Genomic DNA, 18983 nt, shown 5'->3' on the forward strand with positions numbered 1-18983 from the left:
CTTTAACCAATCATTATGAAAAGAGTATAAATAATTGCGGTGGTTTCCTGCTCTTTACACTTATATCCTGTGGTCTGGTAAGACGACTACTGGTTGACAGGTGGTACTGCATGAAGGCCAAATATCTACCCAGAGTAATATTTGCAGCACTTGTGTGGGGGATCCTAAAGTCCTGCTGACAGTGCGGATTCAAACCATTTACAGACCCTCAGTACACAACACACAAAAAAAAAAGAGAGAGTCCGAAATGACACTTTAAATCTTTATGTACAAAATAAAGAACTGTAAAACTTAAAAAAAAAAAAAAAAGGGTACAAAACAAAAGCGGGTTCGACAGTAGAATCAAAACAGTGGTTCTCAAAGTGTGGTCCAAGGACCCTCAGAGTTCCAAATGGAGAATTGTGTCCATAACTCTGAGATTACAAAAAGGAACCAAAAGGAACCGTTAAGGGTCCATTTGGTTTCGTTTGGACAGTCTCAGAGTTATGGTGGTCCTTGAAATCAGGTTTGAGAACCACTCAACTACAATCAATTCCATATCACATTGTTGATATGGAATAAGCCACAGACCCCCCCCATTTGATACCATTTTTAAAAAGACTCTCTGGGACCCCTAATCTACATTGTAAATAGTTTGGACTCACACATAAGGTCCATTTGGACCCCTGGTGATCCCCAGACCCAAACAGTCCACGAATTAGGGCGAGGCTAAGACCAACAAAACGCAATGTTTTGTAACACAACACTTTAAAAAGAGTCTGAAATATGACATTAAAAAACCCTAACCCATGTACAAAAAAAATATAAATAACTGTATAACTATATATATTAAAAAAAAGGGACAAAAACAAAAGCAGGTTCAACAGTAAATTCAAAACAGTGGTTCTCAAAGTGTGGTCCAAGGACCCTCAGAGTTCCAAATGGAGCATCAACGCGTTTCGTTTGTACAGTCTCAGAGTTATGGTGCTCCTTGAAAAAGTTTGAGAACTCATCTAAAATAAAATCAAGCTGCCCATTTAGTTTATCTATCTCTTGGCAGGACGGTTCTCCATGAGTAGAACGGTCAGACGACGGACGGCGCCCTGCAGTTTGTTGGCGTAGTTGTCCTCCAGGACGGAGGCCAGTCTGCTCCGGAGGCTGCTCAGACAGGGTAGAGCGCCGCAGTCAGGGATGTTGAGCAGCGAGTGGAAGAACTCGCACCACAGCTCACTGTGGGGGTTCCTATAGGAGGGCGACAAAAGAGACGGGCAACGTCACACTTCATACTTTTGGGGTCATTTAACACTTAACCACTGAAACCCCCGCTTGATTTGGTAAACTGTACAATACAGCAAAAGGAGAACACTTAGAAGAATCATGCATTCACTGAGTTTATTGACAAAGTTGCTCATGACATGGCAACATTGGATTTGTGTTAAACAACGTCTTTACAGAATCAAAGAGGACAACCCAAGCCGTCTGAAGAGGTGCAATATTGGTGAGTGTATCGTCATTTAATACAAGCAGATTGAACTGTCTCATCGACGGGGCTGTCAATGGAAGGAATTGCACCCTAGGTTAACTTTCAGCAGACAGTAGGGTTGTTGTTTCTCAAGTGTTTCTTTTGACTGCGCCACTAAAATATTTTATTCAAAGTAAAATACCACATTTACCTCCTAAAGTTTCCATTGGTCTTCCAAACTCCATCCTCGTTCTTCACCTGCATGTACGTTCCAAAAAGCATGCAGTAGACCGTCCCTGCGATGCCAAAGTAGTCCGTCTGAAACAGGAACAACACACATACTCAGTCTACCAGACCATCATAGGTTACAATCATTAAGTTCAAAATCACTTCTCAGAGCCCTATAACTTGAGGAACCGAATAGAACAGGGCGCCACTTCTCCATTGAACATAAATGGACGCAGCCGCCCTGTTCTATTCTGTCACCCTTTTACTTTGAATGGTGTGCTCATACACTTCGTCGTACGACAAATACCAAAACTAGCTGAACTACAAGCTCAATGTGTCTTATGTGAGCTTATAGATTGGCCATTTCGGCAAAACAAAAATACATTTAGTATAGAGCACAAAGAGACTGGCGTAGAGTGAACATAGATGATACATGTTGAAAACGTTCACCTATAATGACATGCCCAAAATAGGGATGGCAGGTTTGGTTAATACGGTTGTTATGAACATACCTGATAATTCCATGGTCTGCCACTGAGCATCTCCGTGCACTGGAACCCCGAGGTCATACACTTGGCGGTGAAGGCCGTACCAGGGGGGAAGAGTTCCATGTCAATACTCTGTCCCAGGTCGATCAGAGTCAGGCCATGGTCCAAGTTATCCGGCGTAAAAGTAGTATTTTTCACAAACCTAGGATAACAAAACAAAAAAATAAGTCAATGTTCTAGTTTTTTATTGTAATGTTAAGTATGAATACAGCATCTCATGCATGTATTTTTCAATGTGGGGTCTTTTGCTAGTATCAGGGTTTATGCTGCACAAGAATATGCTTGTCTATCTGCCATTATTGAGAAGCACCAGCAAATCCTAAGAGTTTCCATGATGAGATACAATATTGATATATCGCCCAACCTACCTCTCTCCCAGTAGGAAGTTGTCAGGCTTGATGTCAGCGTGGACGATGTGGATGTTGTGCAGCTGCTCCACCATGTGTAGGATGCAGACGGTGAGGTACATGACCACTGGAGGGGGCATCAGCTTGTCACCAAATCTCGCATTCTTGTACAAGTTGACTGCATCCTGGGTGACAGAGCGGGTCAGTCACTCACATGGATGAAAGCAAAATAAAGTCTCACGAAAAGCTTTGTCAGCATTTATTTTATTTCGTTCCCCCCCTATTATGTCGTTTTGCTTTGTTGTGCCATTTACTCTTTTTGTTGGGGGGGGGGGGGGGGGGGGTGTATGTTTTTGACTTGTTTTGCGATGTGGGGAAAAGAAAGTGACACTACATGCAACAACCTTTGCCATCCAACCTTTGTAGCCAATTGTCCACAATAAAAATTAAAAGAATAAATCTAAAAAGTCCTAATCTGTGACATCTGTTTCACAGCATGAAAGGAGTTTCATAAACAGGCCCTATAGACCGCCGAAGTCTGACGTCATTTACACATCCTTTGTTTGTCTACCTGGTTCGCAGTTTTCCACCCCCGTTCTGAATCCCATAGACGTATTTAATATCGCGTCAAATAAGAACTGTGTTCCAAAAATAAACAAATGACCCCGGCGGGGTGACTCTTATGGATATGAAGCATCAACTGACGGTGAGAAAACGCTAATGTTACTTCCGCCGAATTAGTTACATTTTCGCCAGAAACAGACTGTATCAAATATAAGTGACTGACTATCATAAACGATACAGAACCTCCTCCCTGACAATAACGCCGACACGCGGTGTTTATTTTTGGACCACAATTCTTATATGAGACGATTCTAAGATGACCCAATGTTATTCTCCATAGAGAAATTACTTCCGCAAACCTGGGGATGAACGAGTCACGTCAGGACTTCGGTGCTCTATTGCACAGGCCTTATTCTGGAGGGACAAACGTGGCACCAGTGTTGCTGCTTGGAGCATACACAAACTCAAAGTTGTAGGACCCATGCTCAGTAACAGGCACACACCTGCCAGCACAACGAGAGTGAATTCAGAACAATATTGCAGGGGATTTTGGAGATTTTTTGGGTCGCTACCCACACATTTTGCTGTGTTGCTCATTCCACGAATGCTCGGTCCTTACAAGCCTCGTTGTAAAGCTGACTATTCAACGATAATTAAAAAAAAGCCAATTGATATTATTAAGGGGAGAAATAATCGAACGAAGTTACGTTTCCGAACTTTTTGCAGGCAGAGATAGACAGATAGTTTATATATATATATATAAACTTTCTGTTGATTTTACAATTTGAATTAGGAAAGAGATTAGGGCTGGATACATGGATCCTAATTGTCAAATTGTTGACATTTGTATATAAAAAATGCAGAGAAGCCCTGCAGATAATGTTTCAGTCAAAAAGGTCACTGGTCAAGGTCACAACCAACAGATGGGTGGATTGTCATACGTTTTTAAGAGGTGATTTTGCTAAAACGATGTAAGTGAACCCACCAGTAGAGTTCCATAGTTGTGGATCTCTCCAAGGAGCACGCTTCCATTCGTGAAGAGGTGGGCTGAGTGAAAGCGGTTGAAGAGATGCCGCACGTTTGGTGCCAGCCGAGCATCCAGCTGTGTGTTGATGTGAAACTCCCACGGATTGCCTGGCTTCTGGACCTATGTTACCAAACATGTAGTGAAGATAGTCAGCATTAGGTACCATTGAGTGTTCTTCATTGAAGCCACCAGGGGTCTATTCCACGAAACCTGGATTAGGGATAAACCGGGTTTAATCGGCTATCCTGGCTTAAATTATCCATGAATCGGTTTCACGAAAGCTGAGTTAGCTCGGCAGATTAACTTAGCCAGTAAACCTGGATATGTTTATCCATGATCCTGTTTCACAAAAGAAAATTGAAGCAATCCTGCCTTAGTTACCATGGCAATTTAGCTGTGAAGTTAGCCTGGTCCGGACCAGGCTAACAGCCAAGCTTTATTAATCCAGTGCCTTGTTCTTCAAGTTTTGTGAAATAGCTGTTAGTCCAATGACTCCAATCATAAAACAATGAGTTTTTCCACACTTATTCAATTCTTATGCGAAAATCTAAGATCTACAAGCCCGAAATGTTTTTGTCTTATGGCGGCCGGGCCCCCATGGACCCCCGCCCCCGTGGACCCCCGGCCCCCTGTGTAAACCCCCAACAGAGGTCCGGGGTATACGGGGGTCCGGGGGTCCACGGGGGCGGGGGTCCGGGAGTACACGGGGGGCCGGGTACTCCCGGACCCCCGTTGACCCCCCGTTGACCCCCGTGGACCGGGGACCCCCGGCCGCCAAAAGGCAAGCTTTTCACTTGTAGATCTTTGATTTTAGAAATTAGAAATTAGAAAATTATTCTAAGTGTGTAATTATAATTCCAACATTCACTTAAACTCCTTATGTTTAAGCCTAACTGAATTATATATTTATGGATTTGTATATAAATTAATTGCATATTTTTGGACAACTTGTGCATTTAATTTGTCTGCAATACTTTGCCACGCTTTCTCCCTGGATCTATAGTTATTGCGGCTGTGTTTCCTCTCTTGCTTATTATACATTTTACTTCCTTGTATGATTTCATGAGCTGCTGCAGTGCTGCTGTTCAGCCACAGAGAAGAACGCCGCTCTGGTTTTGGGCTCCATGATTGGTCAAGTTCAAGGATTCTGCTATCGACTTTCATGGTCTTTTATAGGAATATGTGAACTCACATTCAGCCTGGTTTAACGATCCTGGCTCGACAAACCTCTCCTTCTCAGCCCGGCTTGGCGTTCGTGGAACTGAATAAACCAGGCTGAACAGCGCAGGCTTGTCAAACCTGGATTTGCCTTTCAAACCAGGATAATTTAATTCCGCTTTCGTGGAATAGACCCCTGGTAACTTCAATGGCATACTTACTCTAACCCAATTTTTAAAACTTTACAAACATAACCACTTTAAGCCTGGCACCCCTATTTGGGTCAAGTGATTATAGCATGTGAAATAGCCGATCTACAAGCTCACAACACCTTGCGTTGTGACTTGAGGGTTGGCCATTTGAAAATTCTGGAAAGAAATGTGCGTGCGTGCATGCATGTGTGTGTAAAAATAAGGCTCAAGTGGGTCAAAGATAAGTTTGGTGAATCAAGAGATTTGGTGTTACCTTTAGAATAATTTTCTTGCCTGACGATTGTTCGATGGCTTGGTAAACAGTCGCAAATGCACCTGCTCCAAGAACGGCGTCAACCCGTATCGACTTCTTACCTGTCAGTGGTGGAAGAAGTACTCAGATGTTTTACTTGAGTAAAAATACATTGGCCTGTGTTGAACCCTTTCACTTGAGTAAAACTACAAAAAGCACTGGCATCAATATACTTACAGTACCAAAGTAAAAGTACTAATATTATTACATATGTGAGAAACTTTTTCTAAAATGGCTGATCTACAAGCTCACAACACTTGCGAGCTTGTAGATTGTTGCACTCAAGTACTGCACTTATCCCGTGTCAGACACGGTTAGACAAAGTGCCCTGCAGTACTAATTTATGGAATGATCCTGTTGGAATGGAAAATCTGTCTGTGACCGTGGGCTTGGTTCAGACTACAGGCAAATCCCATTTGTTTCTCAAACACGATCTTAAGGATTGTCCAGTGACTTAATCCGTCATACAATGATGGTAGCCACTTTTGGCAAGCGACACAGTCGTACGAAATAAGTATATATCAGGCGTCCGTGTCTAGACTGAGACATTTTAGAAATCACTTTAGAGTTTGAAATAGTTTAGACAACCAATCTGATTCCATCTGGATAGCCAAAAAATGTGAATTAGTCCACCAGCCAACAACGTTTAACAGGCAGGGTATTGTGAATTTTCACATCTGAGCAACATGGATGCAATAAAGTGAGTTCCACATACCCATGGTGATCTGTGTCTTGGGTGCAATGTTGGGCATGTTATCCTGCCAGGTGTTGACTTGTGGGAGAGATGTCAGTGGAGTGGACAGTGTGGACAACAGATGGGCTATCAGGTTATCGTCCCAGGGATCCGAAATCAACCCTCCCGCACTGCGCTCTGGTACTGCCAGGTTCATGGACGCATCATCAGAGCTCAATTTAAGCCCTTGGTCTGGACTCATTGGTTCATCCACAGGGTTGAAGCAGGACCTCTCCATGGGGCTCATGGGGACATCGGCACAGAATTTGGGTGGTTCTGGCGTCATGGGGACTTCAATGCTCTGCCGCGAGGAGAAGGCGGCTGCTTGTCGAGTCCGCTGGGGGCTCTCAAAGGCATCCAGATCCGGCTCAGTCACCACCTCGGGGCATGGAATGACGGGTTTGGGGGCACAGAACTGTGGGGGTTCTGGCGTCATGGGGACTTCAATGCTCTGCCACGGGAAGGCGGCTACTTGTCGAGCCCGCTGGGGGCTCTCAAAGGCATCCAGATCCGGCTCAGTCACCACCTCGGGGCTTGGGATGCCGGACAGCCAGTTGGGTTTGGGTGCACAGAACTGTGGGGGTTCTGGGGTCATGGGGACTTCAATGCTCTGCCGTGGGAAGGCAGCTACTTGTTGAGCCCGCTGGGGGCTCTCAAAGGCATCCAGATCCGGCTCCGTCACTACCTCGGGGCTTGGGATGCCGGACAGCCAGTTGGGTTTGGGTGCACACTCGGGGCTCATGGGAACATCACTCGGGCAACCAGTGTTCTTCTGAGCCTTCTCTGGACTGTCAAAATCATTCCAAACAGTAAAGGCCGGGGACTTGGACATCCGCCTTGAACTTTTGGGTATCTGGCAGAGATGAGACGCCGGTTCCTCAGACTGCTGGGGGCTGACGTACACCTGCCAGCCGGGTGTCTTTGTGGCCTTAGCTGGGCTCTCTGGGCCAGCGGCGTCTGTGGGGACATCTCTGAAGGAGAGCTTATTGGCAGTGGGCGGTGGCTGAGTCACAGTGTTTGAGAAAGACGAGGTCGCGTTGTGCTGCGGGCCCGACGGGAGGCCTTCTCCCACTATCGTTCCCTGGAGCTTGGAAAGGCCCACCGCTGTTTCAGACAGCTTCTCATCCGATTCGTTCTCTACAATAGGGCTGGAATGAGAGGAAGGAAGATTAGTATAGTAATAAGAGCTTGTGATAATATTTATAAAACAAAGAACCTGCCATCCCTGTTCTCCAACATTTTTAAATGGCACATCTACAAGCTAGCTCAGTGCATAGCAATGCATTGTGAGTTTGTAGGTCCGCTATGTTCACGTGCGACACAGTCACACAACCTAAAAGGCATTCATTTATTAAAAGAATAAGAGCTAGAAATATAAGGTTTGTGCCCAACAGCAACGATATGATTGTGCCACCAATTATAGCAACCGACTCAATCCTCTGACAGCAAAACAGGCTAAAAATCTAACGAAGGTTTTTCCAATTTGGCCCAGGTTTGATTAGCACACATAGACAGTGTGTTGGTGGTGGAATGGAGCGACTGGATGGCAAATTACCTGAGTTTTGCGGATTGCAGCCTGTGTCGATTCTCCTCCAGGTCACCAAAACCCCTTCCCCACCCGTCTTCTGGACCTACAGACATCAAAGCATTATTTAACTTAAACCACACTAAAAATGGTAGAAACATAGTGAGACACGAAGCGACGAGAGAGGCACACAGCACAGCAAATGAAATAAACCAGTGGTTCTCAAAGTTCAAGGACCTCCATAACTGAGAGTGTACACATTTGCACACTCCCGAGTTACAGACCTGTAAGGGTCCATTTGGAACCCCCTCAAAAGGAACCCAGAGGATCCCTGTACCCCACTTTGTGAACCACTGAACTAACCCATTAAGACCTGAGGCGATTCTTTTAAAAAAATCTAAATCCTAACAGTTTTTTGAAAAAAAATCCCAAAAAAAAGAATCAAGATTTTTCAAAAATAGCAGATCTACAAGCTCGTAGCGCGGCACTCGGTGCCGCGCTATGAGCTTGTAGATCTGCTATTTTTGAATAGCCTAAGACATCTAAAGTTACACAGATACGTTCCAGGTATCAATGGGTTAAACCAACTGTATTCTAAGGACGGGTCGGCTACCGTGTTCCTGCTCTCTGAAGGTTTTGTACGTGGAGGGAGTCGACACCAGATGAGCAGCCATGGCGAAGTCTGTGGTGCTGTTGGGACAGGCGGCCAGGGAGTTTAGGGCGTTGTACCGAGGCCCCCACATTGTGCTCTCCTCTGGGATCGGCTCCGAAGGAGTATCCTGGGTCGACAAATGTATACACAAAGTATCGGTAAATCAAACATAGAGCATAGTGCTCTCAACATGGCCTCACCACCGGTCTTGTGAACTTGGGGGTCGAAGCAGCCACCTGTCGACGAGGTTCATATGGTTGTTGTCGGGCAGAAATCCACATTTCCATTTCTGCTTCTCCCCCCCCTACTTCATCGTACCAGATTGTTGTGCAAAAGTGTTTTTTTGCTATTTAATTTGAAAGTAAAGTGGTTCAGTCCATCTGTGGGTTTAAGAGCTTTTGACTAAATAACTACAGTGGATCCACTGGAACATGTTGTACTCCCCCCCCAAAGTCCGAGAAAGACAAAGTACTTACATTGGGTCGGCCTGATTTAGACACATCCAGCACTGACAGGGCCCTTGCAGCTTTGGGTTTCTCAGCTACAGAGGCAGCTGTAGCGGCCCTGAGAAAAGTGGAAGAGAAAAAAAAAAAGAAAAAAAAGGATTTTGTTTCATGTTTATTTCAAAGAATTATATAGTGTTACTTAGGATTAACAAATGAAAAGGTTAAGGCCTGTATTTCTACCTGCAGTTCTCCTGATTATCCTCATCCGTAAAGATGGTAAATGGTGTTGGGTTGGTGGGGGGTTTACAGGATAACGGTACACCTTCAACACAACATCAAGAGACAGGAAAAAAAAAAAGATGGTGAGTGGAGACTACGACTAAGATTTATTCTCAGTTGCACACTGAAAATACCCCATCTACATTATGACACGTTGAGTGTAGTAGTTTATTTTGGTCAATTAACACGTTGCCTGCCAAAAACATTTTAAAACATTTTTTCAAATACAACACTTGCCTGCCAAAAAACGGTTTATTTTTTCATTCATCTTTTTTCATTTCCCCCCAAAAAATATTAAAAATAAATTAAAAGAACACGGTCTCCTCACGTATTAGAAAGACAATATCAGTCACCAAAACCAAGGACGGGTGTTTGCGATCAATCTAACATGGTTAAAATAGAGTTTGAAGTTACAATGGGTTTGTATAGGGGGGTGGCGTGTCTGATAAAATGGATACTGAATCAAGCAACTTAAATACTGTCCGGGGTGTTCCCAAAAGCCTGAGTAGACGATGAAATGACCCAAAGTTTTTTTGAAAGTGAAATATCCCTTTAAGCATTACCATACCATAAACAAACACCTCTTTTAAACTTAGCTATAAACAGTCAGCCTTTACCATTGTTTTGCTGGTTTCTACAATCCAAATTCAAATTAACTAAAGGCTTATTTATTGGGTTTATATAAGGGCTTAAAATAAAAAACAACCTGAATATGCGTATACTTGGAGATTATATACAGTACATATATACACATACCAATTGCAGCTTGGGGCAGTGATGTATTAGAGTCTTCCAGCAGGGTTGGGGCCTGAAACATATCCATGATGGCATCTGGAGGGTGGATCAAAGCAACTTCAGACAATAGAGCATCTTAAATGTACTGAAACAGTGTTATTAGTCCAACACATTCTGAAAGGGACATCATTACTTGCTTTAAAATAGTGTTTATTAAGACCCTGTGATGAGACCCTTTTAAACCACCAATTTACAGTTCTGTTGCTAAATGTTTGAGAGGAAAGGAGAGAAGGGGGGGTGCTCAGCACTCACTCATAGCTTCGCGGGTATTGACAGTAGGTGAGGGGAGCGCCCTGGATGGTGTGGCGTGTGCAAGGCCCATAGACGTGTTGGGAGTGATGTGCGATAGGTTGCCTGTAGTACCACCCTGAGACGCTGACACACCAAGAAGAAAACAGTCAGCCTTCTAAACACTTATGCCCCATTTTGTACTTCATCGTACAGTGGCACGTGAACGTAGCTGATCTACAAGCTCACAATGCTTCATGGTGCATTGTGAGCTTGTAGACCAACTACATCCACTGTAGTTGGACGGTAAAACAACCCCCCCCCCCCAATTAAGGTTTCCAGGCAGCCACTAGTTACTTACCATCCAACTTCTCCTCAGGCTCTGTCATCTCATCAACAGATGGAACCCTGGAAACAGAAGATACAGATATAATTTTAAACATCAAAATATTTTCAGTGTGTAAAATGTACCGCCGTTTGGTTTCCCTCCATTATCAACTACAATATTTAACAGGAAAACACGTTTAGGCAGACATGGAAGCAAAGCAACCAGGGGGAGCCAGCCACGCACATCACAAATGCATCAGGTCCAGAGAATATACTGTCAAAGGCACTTGATGAAAGGACTCATTGATGCGCTACTCACTGATCTGTGTGGATGGGCTGTTGCTGCAGACCTCCAGACAGACTGCTTGCTGGTCCATAAGGTTGGACCCCATCGTCCTGGTATGGGACTTCCAGGACACCGGCAGGCCTGTGGGGGATCAGAGATGAACTCTCAAAGCTCCACTCCTGCTGCTCCTGGGGTGCTGGATGCTGGATGGAGGGCGCTCGGTAGGCCTGTCACAATGGTTACATTACATACAATTTCAAAAATGTTCAAACATTGCAGAAATCGCTCACAACACGAGCTTGTACATCAGCTATTTCCGCTCATTTTTTTTAAATACATTTTGATTAAATATGGTCCATAGTACATCATTTATCTTGATTATTGGTGCCAGTCATTTCTTTGTATATTTTGTTCCAATGTTCAATGTCAAAACCACACAAAAAGAATGATTAATTAATTGTCAACTATTCTTTTTTTAAAGCAAGTCTTTTGCACGACTGCGATGGCGACAGGTGCGTCGGAGAAGACCAAGCACGGGCCCAAGCGCAGCAAGGTCTAACGTTGTTAGATTCCCATTAAAGAATCTTTTTGCATTTGAAGACAGTGTGCAGGAAGTTTTTTTTCCTTCTGTTGCTGTAATTAATAGTAAAAGGAAACCCATTACCGATGGCAGGGGCACCTCTGATGAATGGATGCTCCTCCTGGCCTGGACTGAGGGATTGTGGGATACATTGGAACCACAGATGTCAGAGAGGCGGTTGGAATGCACCCACGGTGCAGGCACTGCATCTTGTTCTGGCTCATGACTAGTCCATGCCTGGGAGAGCCTGGCAGACGGCTGGACAAAACATGGGATAACACTCGTTACCGCTGCCGTTCCCTGTAACAAGATTACAATTTGGCATTGTATAGTTTGCATTTCCGTTTTTAAAAAGTGTCCTAAGGTGACCTGAAAGTAACTCATCGTAAAATGCATTGAAAGTACAGGTCATTATGGGTTTCGTGGCATCATCAAAGAGCATGGCTCTTTTGAATTAGTCAAGTTTGCTGTCTAACCCACAGGCAGTGGTGGAAAAAGTACTCAAATGTTTTACTTTACTAAGTATCAATACTGCAATGTAGAAGTACTCTATTACAAGTAAACATCTGGCATTCAAAATTTACTTGAGTAAAAGTACAAAAGTATTGGTGTTAAAATGTACTCAAAGTACCAAAAGTAAAAGTACTAAATGTTTGAAAATAGCAGATCGACAAGCTCACAACGCCCCGCGACACGTTCTGAGCTTGTAGATCGGCCATTTTCAAATAGCCTAGGTATAAAATAGGGCTAAAGTGGTTGATGTATGTTTTATAATGTCATAATTTATATCTGCAAAGTAACTAAGGTTTTCACATAATTGTAGCGGAGTAAAAGTACAATATTTGCCTCTGAGATGTAGTGGAGTAGAAGTAAAAGTACTGAGAATTGGAAACACACCAGTAAAGTAAAAATACCTCAACATTTTACACCACTGCCCACAGGTTAGCGGTAGCTGCCAATAGACCATAATTCCTTTTTAACAGGACGTTCATGAAAGTCCTTGCGGGCTTGTTTCCAATGAGGGCCTGTGAGCAATTAGGGGTTAAGAGTCTTGCTCAGGGACAAATTTCATTTCATCGACACATATGCTGGCGTGGCCTGGAATCGTACCTGGGGCAAACAGGGCCTCTGGCTCCCTAGGCGGGCTCACTAACCACTCAGCTATGGCCATATTCACACAGCGGCCATATTGCCATTAAGTCAATGAAATGCCACCCCAGTTGCCACAGCAACGCAATGTTAAATTCCAAAATGGCCGCCGTGTGAATATGGACTATTGCAAAAGATGCAGAGGTTTGGGAAGGCCTGGTCTAACCTGCTGGCCGGCAGGGCGGCTGGCTGCAGTGGCCCCCTGGTTCTGGTCCAACATGCCCAGCATCCTCTTCATACGAGCAACGCTCTCCTCTTCCTCCCTCAACCGCCTCTCTTTCGCCTCTGCCCAACAAGAACAAAGCAAGAGATAGAGCAGAAGCATGACAAACAAACCCAGGGCTTTTCCTGTTATCCTTTTGGCATAGCTTGCCTAATTGTACTTGCCGTACTGTCTGCAACATGTTAATAAAGCAATCAATAAATCACTTAATGACCAAGTAGGGCATTCATTTACAGGGGAAAGAAAGTTGAAATATGAAGAAACAAGGTTTCTGCCCGACGGCAACGATATTATTAATACTCCACTTACCACGCTCTCTCTGCTCCTTTTCCTGCTTACACTTCTGGAAGTATTTAGCGGCCCGGACCTCCTCAAAGGAGTACTCCGAGCCTTCGCAAAGCAGGCTGTCTTTGTCGTACCTCGACAGCCCGGCTGAGCTCGACACAGACGACGTGACGCCCACGTTCTCTGAACGTGAGATCCTAAGGATTCAACATTTTACTATAAATTGACAGAAAAAGGAGGTGCCCTTCCAGCAAGCAGGCTATTCAAAAACACTGGGAGCATAATAAAGTTGTACAATTTCAGCAGCATAATGTTCAGGGGGGGTGAAAGAAGTACCGATTTCAAATGGACCCTTACAGGCCTGTAACACCGAGTGTACAAATGGAACCAAGTGAACCCTTACAAGTCCTTTTGGTTCCATTTCTACACTCATTATGGGGGTCCTTGAGATTAAAAAGTTTGAGCACCACTAGTCTACTGAAACTGTTAACAGCCAAGGATGACCAAAATGAGAACCAAATGACTCGCATGTACTAGTAAGAAACAAAAGACATAGCAACTCACATCTGGACGGATTTCACTGGATGTGGTGGTAATAGACCGTCACTGGAGCCCTGTGATGGAGCCAAATGTGTAATTTGGAGAGGCGTTAGCTACTACATATAGTAGGAAACACATATGTTCACATGCAAAAAAAAGAGCTTGCCTCATGGAACTAAATATGTTATGTCAGTGTGTACGGGCAGGGACAACAGACGCACACACATACAAACCTTGCTTGATGTAACAGGCTGGTTGAGGACCTGGGAATCCTGTAGAGGATTCCGTCTATGACCTATAGAACACATTAGACAGCTGACATGATATACAGTACAGTATGCAAACAAGCCAACAAATTAATTATAATGGAGGATATCTCACCCAAAACTCCTGGTTGGGCTCTGGAGGTTCTCATTTGAAACTGCCTGCAATCAGAACCAAAGCCCCTTTAATTGGCAGGTTCAATACTAGCTTATGCAAAGAACATACTTATAACACTGGGGTCAGTATCTCCCTGCTATTATTGTCCTCTTCACTGATGGAGATAAAGATAACAGCTTCAACACAGAATGCTAAAAGCCTGTGCTTTGCTCCCCTCCATTTGATTAGGAATATGACTTACAAACGGTAAAATAAGTCATAAGTAGTCTTTGTGAAATTCATGTAAACATTGACAATTTACAGAGTTTCATAGTTCATACCAACACAATGGTGTTTTTACACCCAAGTAGTTAATCGATACCTTGATATTACATTTAAAAAAGCGTAGATTTGTTTTAAATTACAAACAAAAAAAGACAGCACACTTCTCAGCCATTCTTAAATAGAAAAAGGTTATCGATAGAATGATAGCTTAGAAAATAATTGATAGTCGCAGCTTAATGGGAATCACCTGTATTCATGGAGGACAGCGTCTGCTGGCTGTGCCTGGCTCTCCATGGCTCTCTGGTAGACCGAGACAGCCTGGTCATGCTTCCCCTGCTGCTCAACCTGCTGGGCCCAGGCTATATAGAAGGCTGCCGTTCTAGTCCCAATACCCTTACCGTGTATGTAGGCAAACACGGAAGTGGGATCGTCATAGTAACTTGCCTGCAACAAACAGATTAAAATCAAAAAGCACAATTTGTGAGAACCAGTTGAGAGTAAATGATAGAATGTATTTAGTATCTAGTGTGGACCGACACAATGTACAATACACGCAGGAAATAGAAGCCACAAGTGAAAGTGACGATGTGAACTGAATAGTTAATTCATAGACATGCTACAAACCGCACAGTGTTAACAGCCAACATTATAATTGTATATGCATTTTTATCACTTGGAATAACATGAACATATTAAAATTAATGTATGCCATAAAAGGGTGGTATGTATCAAAGGCACCAACACCATTTCAAAGAGACAAAGCCGCACTCCATCCATGTATTGGATTTAAAAAGGGGACAGAGGAGAGGCCGATATCATAAATTGCGCATCAAACATGTGTGTCAATGCATTTGGGAAGACCTGCTAGACATGCTTACCAATCTAATGCAGTACTCCACGTATCTGATGTCATCTGAATATCTTTGATCATCGTGAAATCTTTTGACAATCCTATCAAACACGACTTGCATCCCTGTAGCATCTCCAGCAGGCAGTCTCTCCTCAACACACTGGGCAAATCTAGAACAAATACAGTTATATATTTTCTGCATATTGTATTGAGGTCATGATCTTCAGTTTTGTTGAATAACATCCTTGCATATTCATGACATTTACCTGCCCCATTCTTCCAGAGGGTCGTCTCCTGTGTAGCCACCCAAACTGTTTTCAAAGCTCCTGAAACAGTAAATGATAAGTATGGGTTCATTTGCAGTGGTTTCGTGGCTTTTATTGTTGCAAACTCGATTCATTTATCTATCTGCAATAGCCTTGGATCAAGCAGTGGTGGAAGAAGTACTCAAATTCTTTACTTAAGTAAAAGTACCAATACTGCAATATAAAAATACTCCGTTACAAGTAAAAGTTCAGAATTTACTTGAAAGTACAAAAGTATTGGCATCAAAATGTACTTAAAGTACCAAAAGTAAAAGTACTAAATATTTGAAAATAGCAGATCTACAAGCTCACAACGTGTTGTGAGCTTGTAGCTCAGCTATTTTCAAATAGCCTCTGTATAAAATAGGGCTAAAGTGGTTAATGTATGTTTCATTATATCATAGTTTATATCTGGAAAGTAACTAGTAACTAAAGTTTAAGTAATTGTAGTAGAGTAAAAGTACAATATTTGCCTCTGAGATGTAGTGGAGTAGAAATAAAAGTATTGGAAATACTCAAGTAAAGTACAAATATCTCAAAATTGTACTTAAGTAGGCTACAGTACTTAAGTAAATGTACTTAGTTACTTTCCACCACTGGGATGATCAAGACTATCAAAGATGTATTTTTATCGAGTCTGACTTAATGATAGTCTTGGTCTCTACCCCCCTTATAGTCACTGAACATCCACGCGGAAAGCCCCTAAATGTACAAAAAAATACATAAAGTGCAGACCCTGTAGCCCTGGATGTTAACTCGACATTAGGAACCCGTGTTCACTGAATTAGCCTGTATGTTTCAACAATATATTATGAGTTTTAATCCCGTCTGTGTCGGAAGTTCCCTGTATTCCATGGGCGGTAGTTACGAGGCGCATCCGGTGAAAGCTGGTATTACACTCAATGTAAGAAGGGGTGTAAACGAGGGGGGGGAATGGCGTTCAGGCACAGACGGGATCAGAACACTTCTTTATTGAAAAATAGGGATTAATACAGTGAACAAAGATTCCGAAGGCCGAGTTAACATCCGTGGCTACCGGGTAAGCACTTTACATTTTGCATTTTGTACACATACGGAGAAATACGGACTTTACGGGCGGATGTCCAGCGACAACTGGGGACCAAAGACCAAGATTATGCAAATGTCAGAATCGCTCAAATCAAATGCAAGTCGTTGTAAACAGCCAAGCTACAAGCTCACAGCACATGGCGTGACTGGTTTACACGCGTTTACAATAGTGTTTTATAGTAATTAAAATAAGCTCACACACCGCAGACACTAGCCTACTGCAGCGTGTTGTCTACTTAATTGGTAACGGAGTCCCCCGGGTATGCTAAGCTAAAGCTAACGTTACATTTGAAAGAAAAGCGGACTTACTGCAAGACCGTGGGGATATCCATCTCACAGGAAGAAGAACAATAAATAACAGTAAAAACAGTTTTCTTCTGTATTGGACGTCCGTCCGTTTGTGTTTTTTTTTGTTTTGCGTCCGTTCTCGTTCTGTTGTTGGGAGGAGGACGAAAGTTTTTAAATGTAACGCAGTTGTGCGGGTCCACCCCACTGACCAATCAGAGCACAGCCGGCAGTGTTGCCAGATTTTGTGAGAGAAATAAGCAGCCAGTTCTGTGAAAACAAGCCCAAAAGAAGCGACATGAACACTTTAAAGTAAACCATTGTACATCGGCTATTTTCAAATAAAACTTGAAATAAAATGTGGAATAACAACACAATCTGGCACAAAACATTTTCAGACGGGCGTTAGGGGACAAATACATATTACATTTGGGGGGTCCATGAAGATATTTGAGAACCACTGGTTTAATATTAATAAGCCCAAATAAGCAACTACACTTTACAAACAAGCCAAAAAAAACGCAACTACCGATATTTCCCCCGCGGTGGAAAGACTGGTGACGCGAGGTTACCAATATTTACATGCAACTTTAGAGAAAAAGAAGCCCAAAGTCGCTTATAATAAGCGGACATGGCAACGCTGACAACCGGTTGACCAACCAACATGATTATTTAAGTCGCGATGCCGCCCCCTAGTGAGCTGGAGGTGGTACATATATCCCAGTGATTCTCAACTTTTTGTTTTATTTTCCTTCAGTTTTATTTTGTCACGTCAAGGTTCTTCAGAGAATTAAAGCAGTGGGTGAATTTTTGTGTAGTATATTTTGTAGTAGATAATTCTGTGAGAAGAGAGAAGCGACAGGTAGAGAGTGCAAAGGGAAACATATAAAAGATACAGTAGAGTATGGATACAATTATACCCACAATTTAATAATATGCATTAAAGGACATGACTTCAAATTTGACACCATTTTGTTTTGTTTTTTAAACTCTGAAACCCCATTCTACACTCAAACTAACAACACTGTACACTCAGCACTGTTAATTGAATTCTGAAATTGTACAAATAGGCCCAAAATTGAACCAAATGGACCCGCCATGGTTCCGTTTTGTACATTCATTACAGAGCCATGAGGGTCCATCCATTTAGACCCCTGGTGGTCCCCGGGCCCAATGTTGAGAAACAGTGCTTGCTTTATATCCTCCTCAACAGTCAAGAGTTTCAAGGTTCAACTTTTATTTGTTAAAACCCATAGGCCTGTACATACCACATAAAGGGTGCGTTCGGAAATACAGCACTGAGCGCACTGGCCAATACAAACTAATAGGCGAGTGCGCTCCGGTGTGCAATATCCGAACGCACCCATAGGGTGCGTTCGAAAATACAGCACTGAGCGCACTGGCCAATACAAACTAATAGGCGAGTGTGCTCCGGTGCGTAATTTCCGAACGCACCCTTAGAGTCAAGTTATTTGGTTTCGGTTCCTATCCTCACCACAAGACAAAATGGTATTAAAAAAGCTGGTCAGATATTAAGTTAAAGATAGGATATAAGTGATATTGCTTTGGTTAAAATAAGTGTTAAATAGCTCTATGATCTGATAATACTCAATTGTTAGTAAGTTAGTATAGTATAGTTGAGAGTGTTTGTTCAGTAAGGGACCAGTCGAAATTTACATAAGGGGGGGCATGGAGGAAATGTATGTGCCCTGATCTAAAATGCCATGACCCTCCCTTTGACAAAAAAAATAAAATCAATGACCCTCCCCAAGTGATTACAAAAAAAAGAGTAACCCTCCCCGCCTAGAAGTGTCACGATATATTGTGTCACGATATAGCCTATTGTGGTATTAAAATGTGATGATAGGTATTGTCATGATGTCATACTGTATCGTAATATTTTTTTAATTGTTTTTTTAATACAAAAAAAACACTTTCTTTTTTTTGCCGGTGAAAGTTAGGATT

General features: G+C 42.9%; 1 protein-coding gene across 3 annotated transcripts; it reads right to left on the minus strand.

Moving 5' to 3' along the window:
* Positions 1–595: 595 nt before the first annotated feature.
* Positions 596–17168, minus strand: LOC308103562 (mitotic checkpoint serine/threonine-protein kinase BUB1-like). Of its 3 annotated transcripts, XM_080453602.1 has the most exons (26): positions 17043–17168; positions 15627–15686; positions 15389–15530; positions 14758–14954; positions 14247–14290; positions 14099–14160; positions 13890–13939; positions 13350–13522; positions 12984–13102; positions 11753–11968; positions 11122–11315; positions 10837–10883; positions 10500–10622; positions 10209–10283; positions 9414–9495; positions 9204–9291; positions 8689–8854; positions 8106–8181; positions 7023–7698; positions 6533–6851; positions 5779–5879; positions 4114–4275; positions 2586–2749; positions 2182–2359; positions 1653–1759; positions 596–1221 (listed from the first exon to the last, which is right to left on the minus strand). In XM_080453602.1, the coding sequence occupies exons 1-26, from the start codon at positions 17063–17065 to the stop codon at positions 1026–1028; spliced, it is 3840 nt and encodes a 1279-aa protein (XP_080309728.1). In that variant the 5' UTR covers positions 17066–17168; the 3' UTR covers positions 596–1025. The 3 variants fall into 3 exon arrangements, with proteins under 3 accessions (XP_080309728.1, XP_080309727.1, XP_080309726.1); XM_080453601.1 differs by having other exon boundaries at positions 6533–7698; positions 11753–11926; XM_080453600.1 differs by having other exon boundaries at positions 6533–7698.
* Positions 17169–18983: the final 1815 nt, after the last annotated feature.

The sequence above is a fragment of the Gymnoscopelus braueri genome (assembly GCF_963280865.1).
Source record: "Gymnoscopelus braueri genome assembly, chromosome: 16".
NCBI lineage: Eukaryota > Metazoa > Chordata > Actinopteri > Myctophiformes > Myctophidae > Gymnoscopelus > Gymnoscopelus braueri.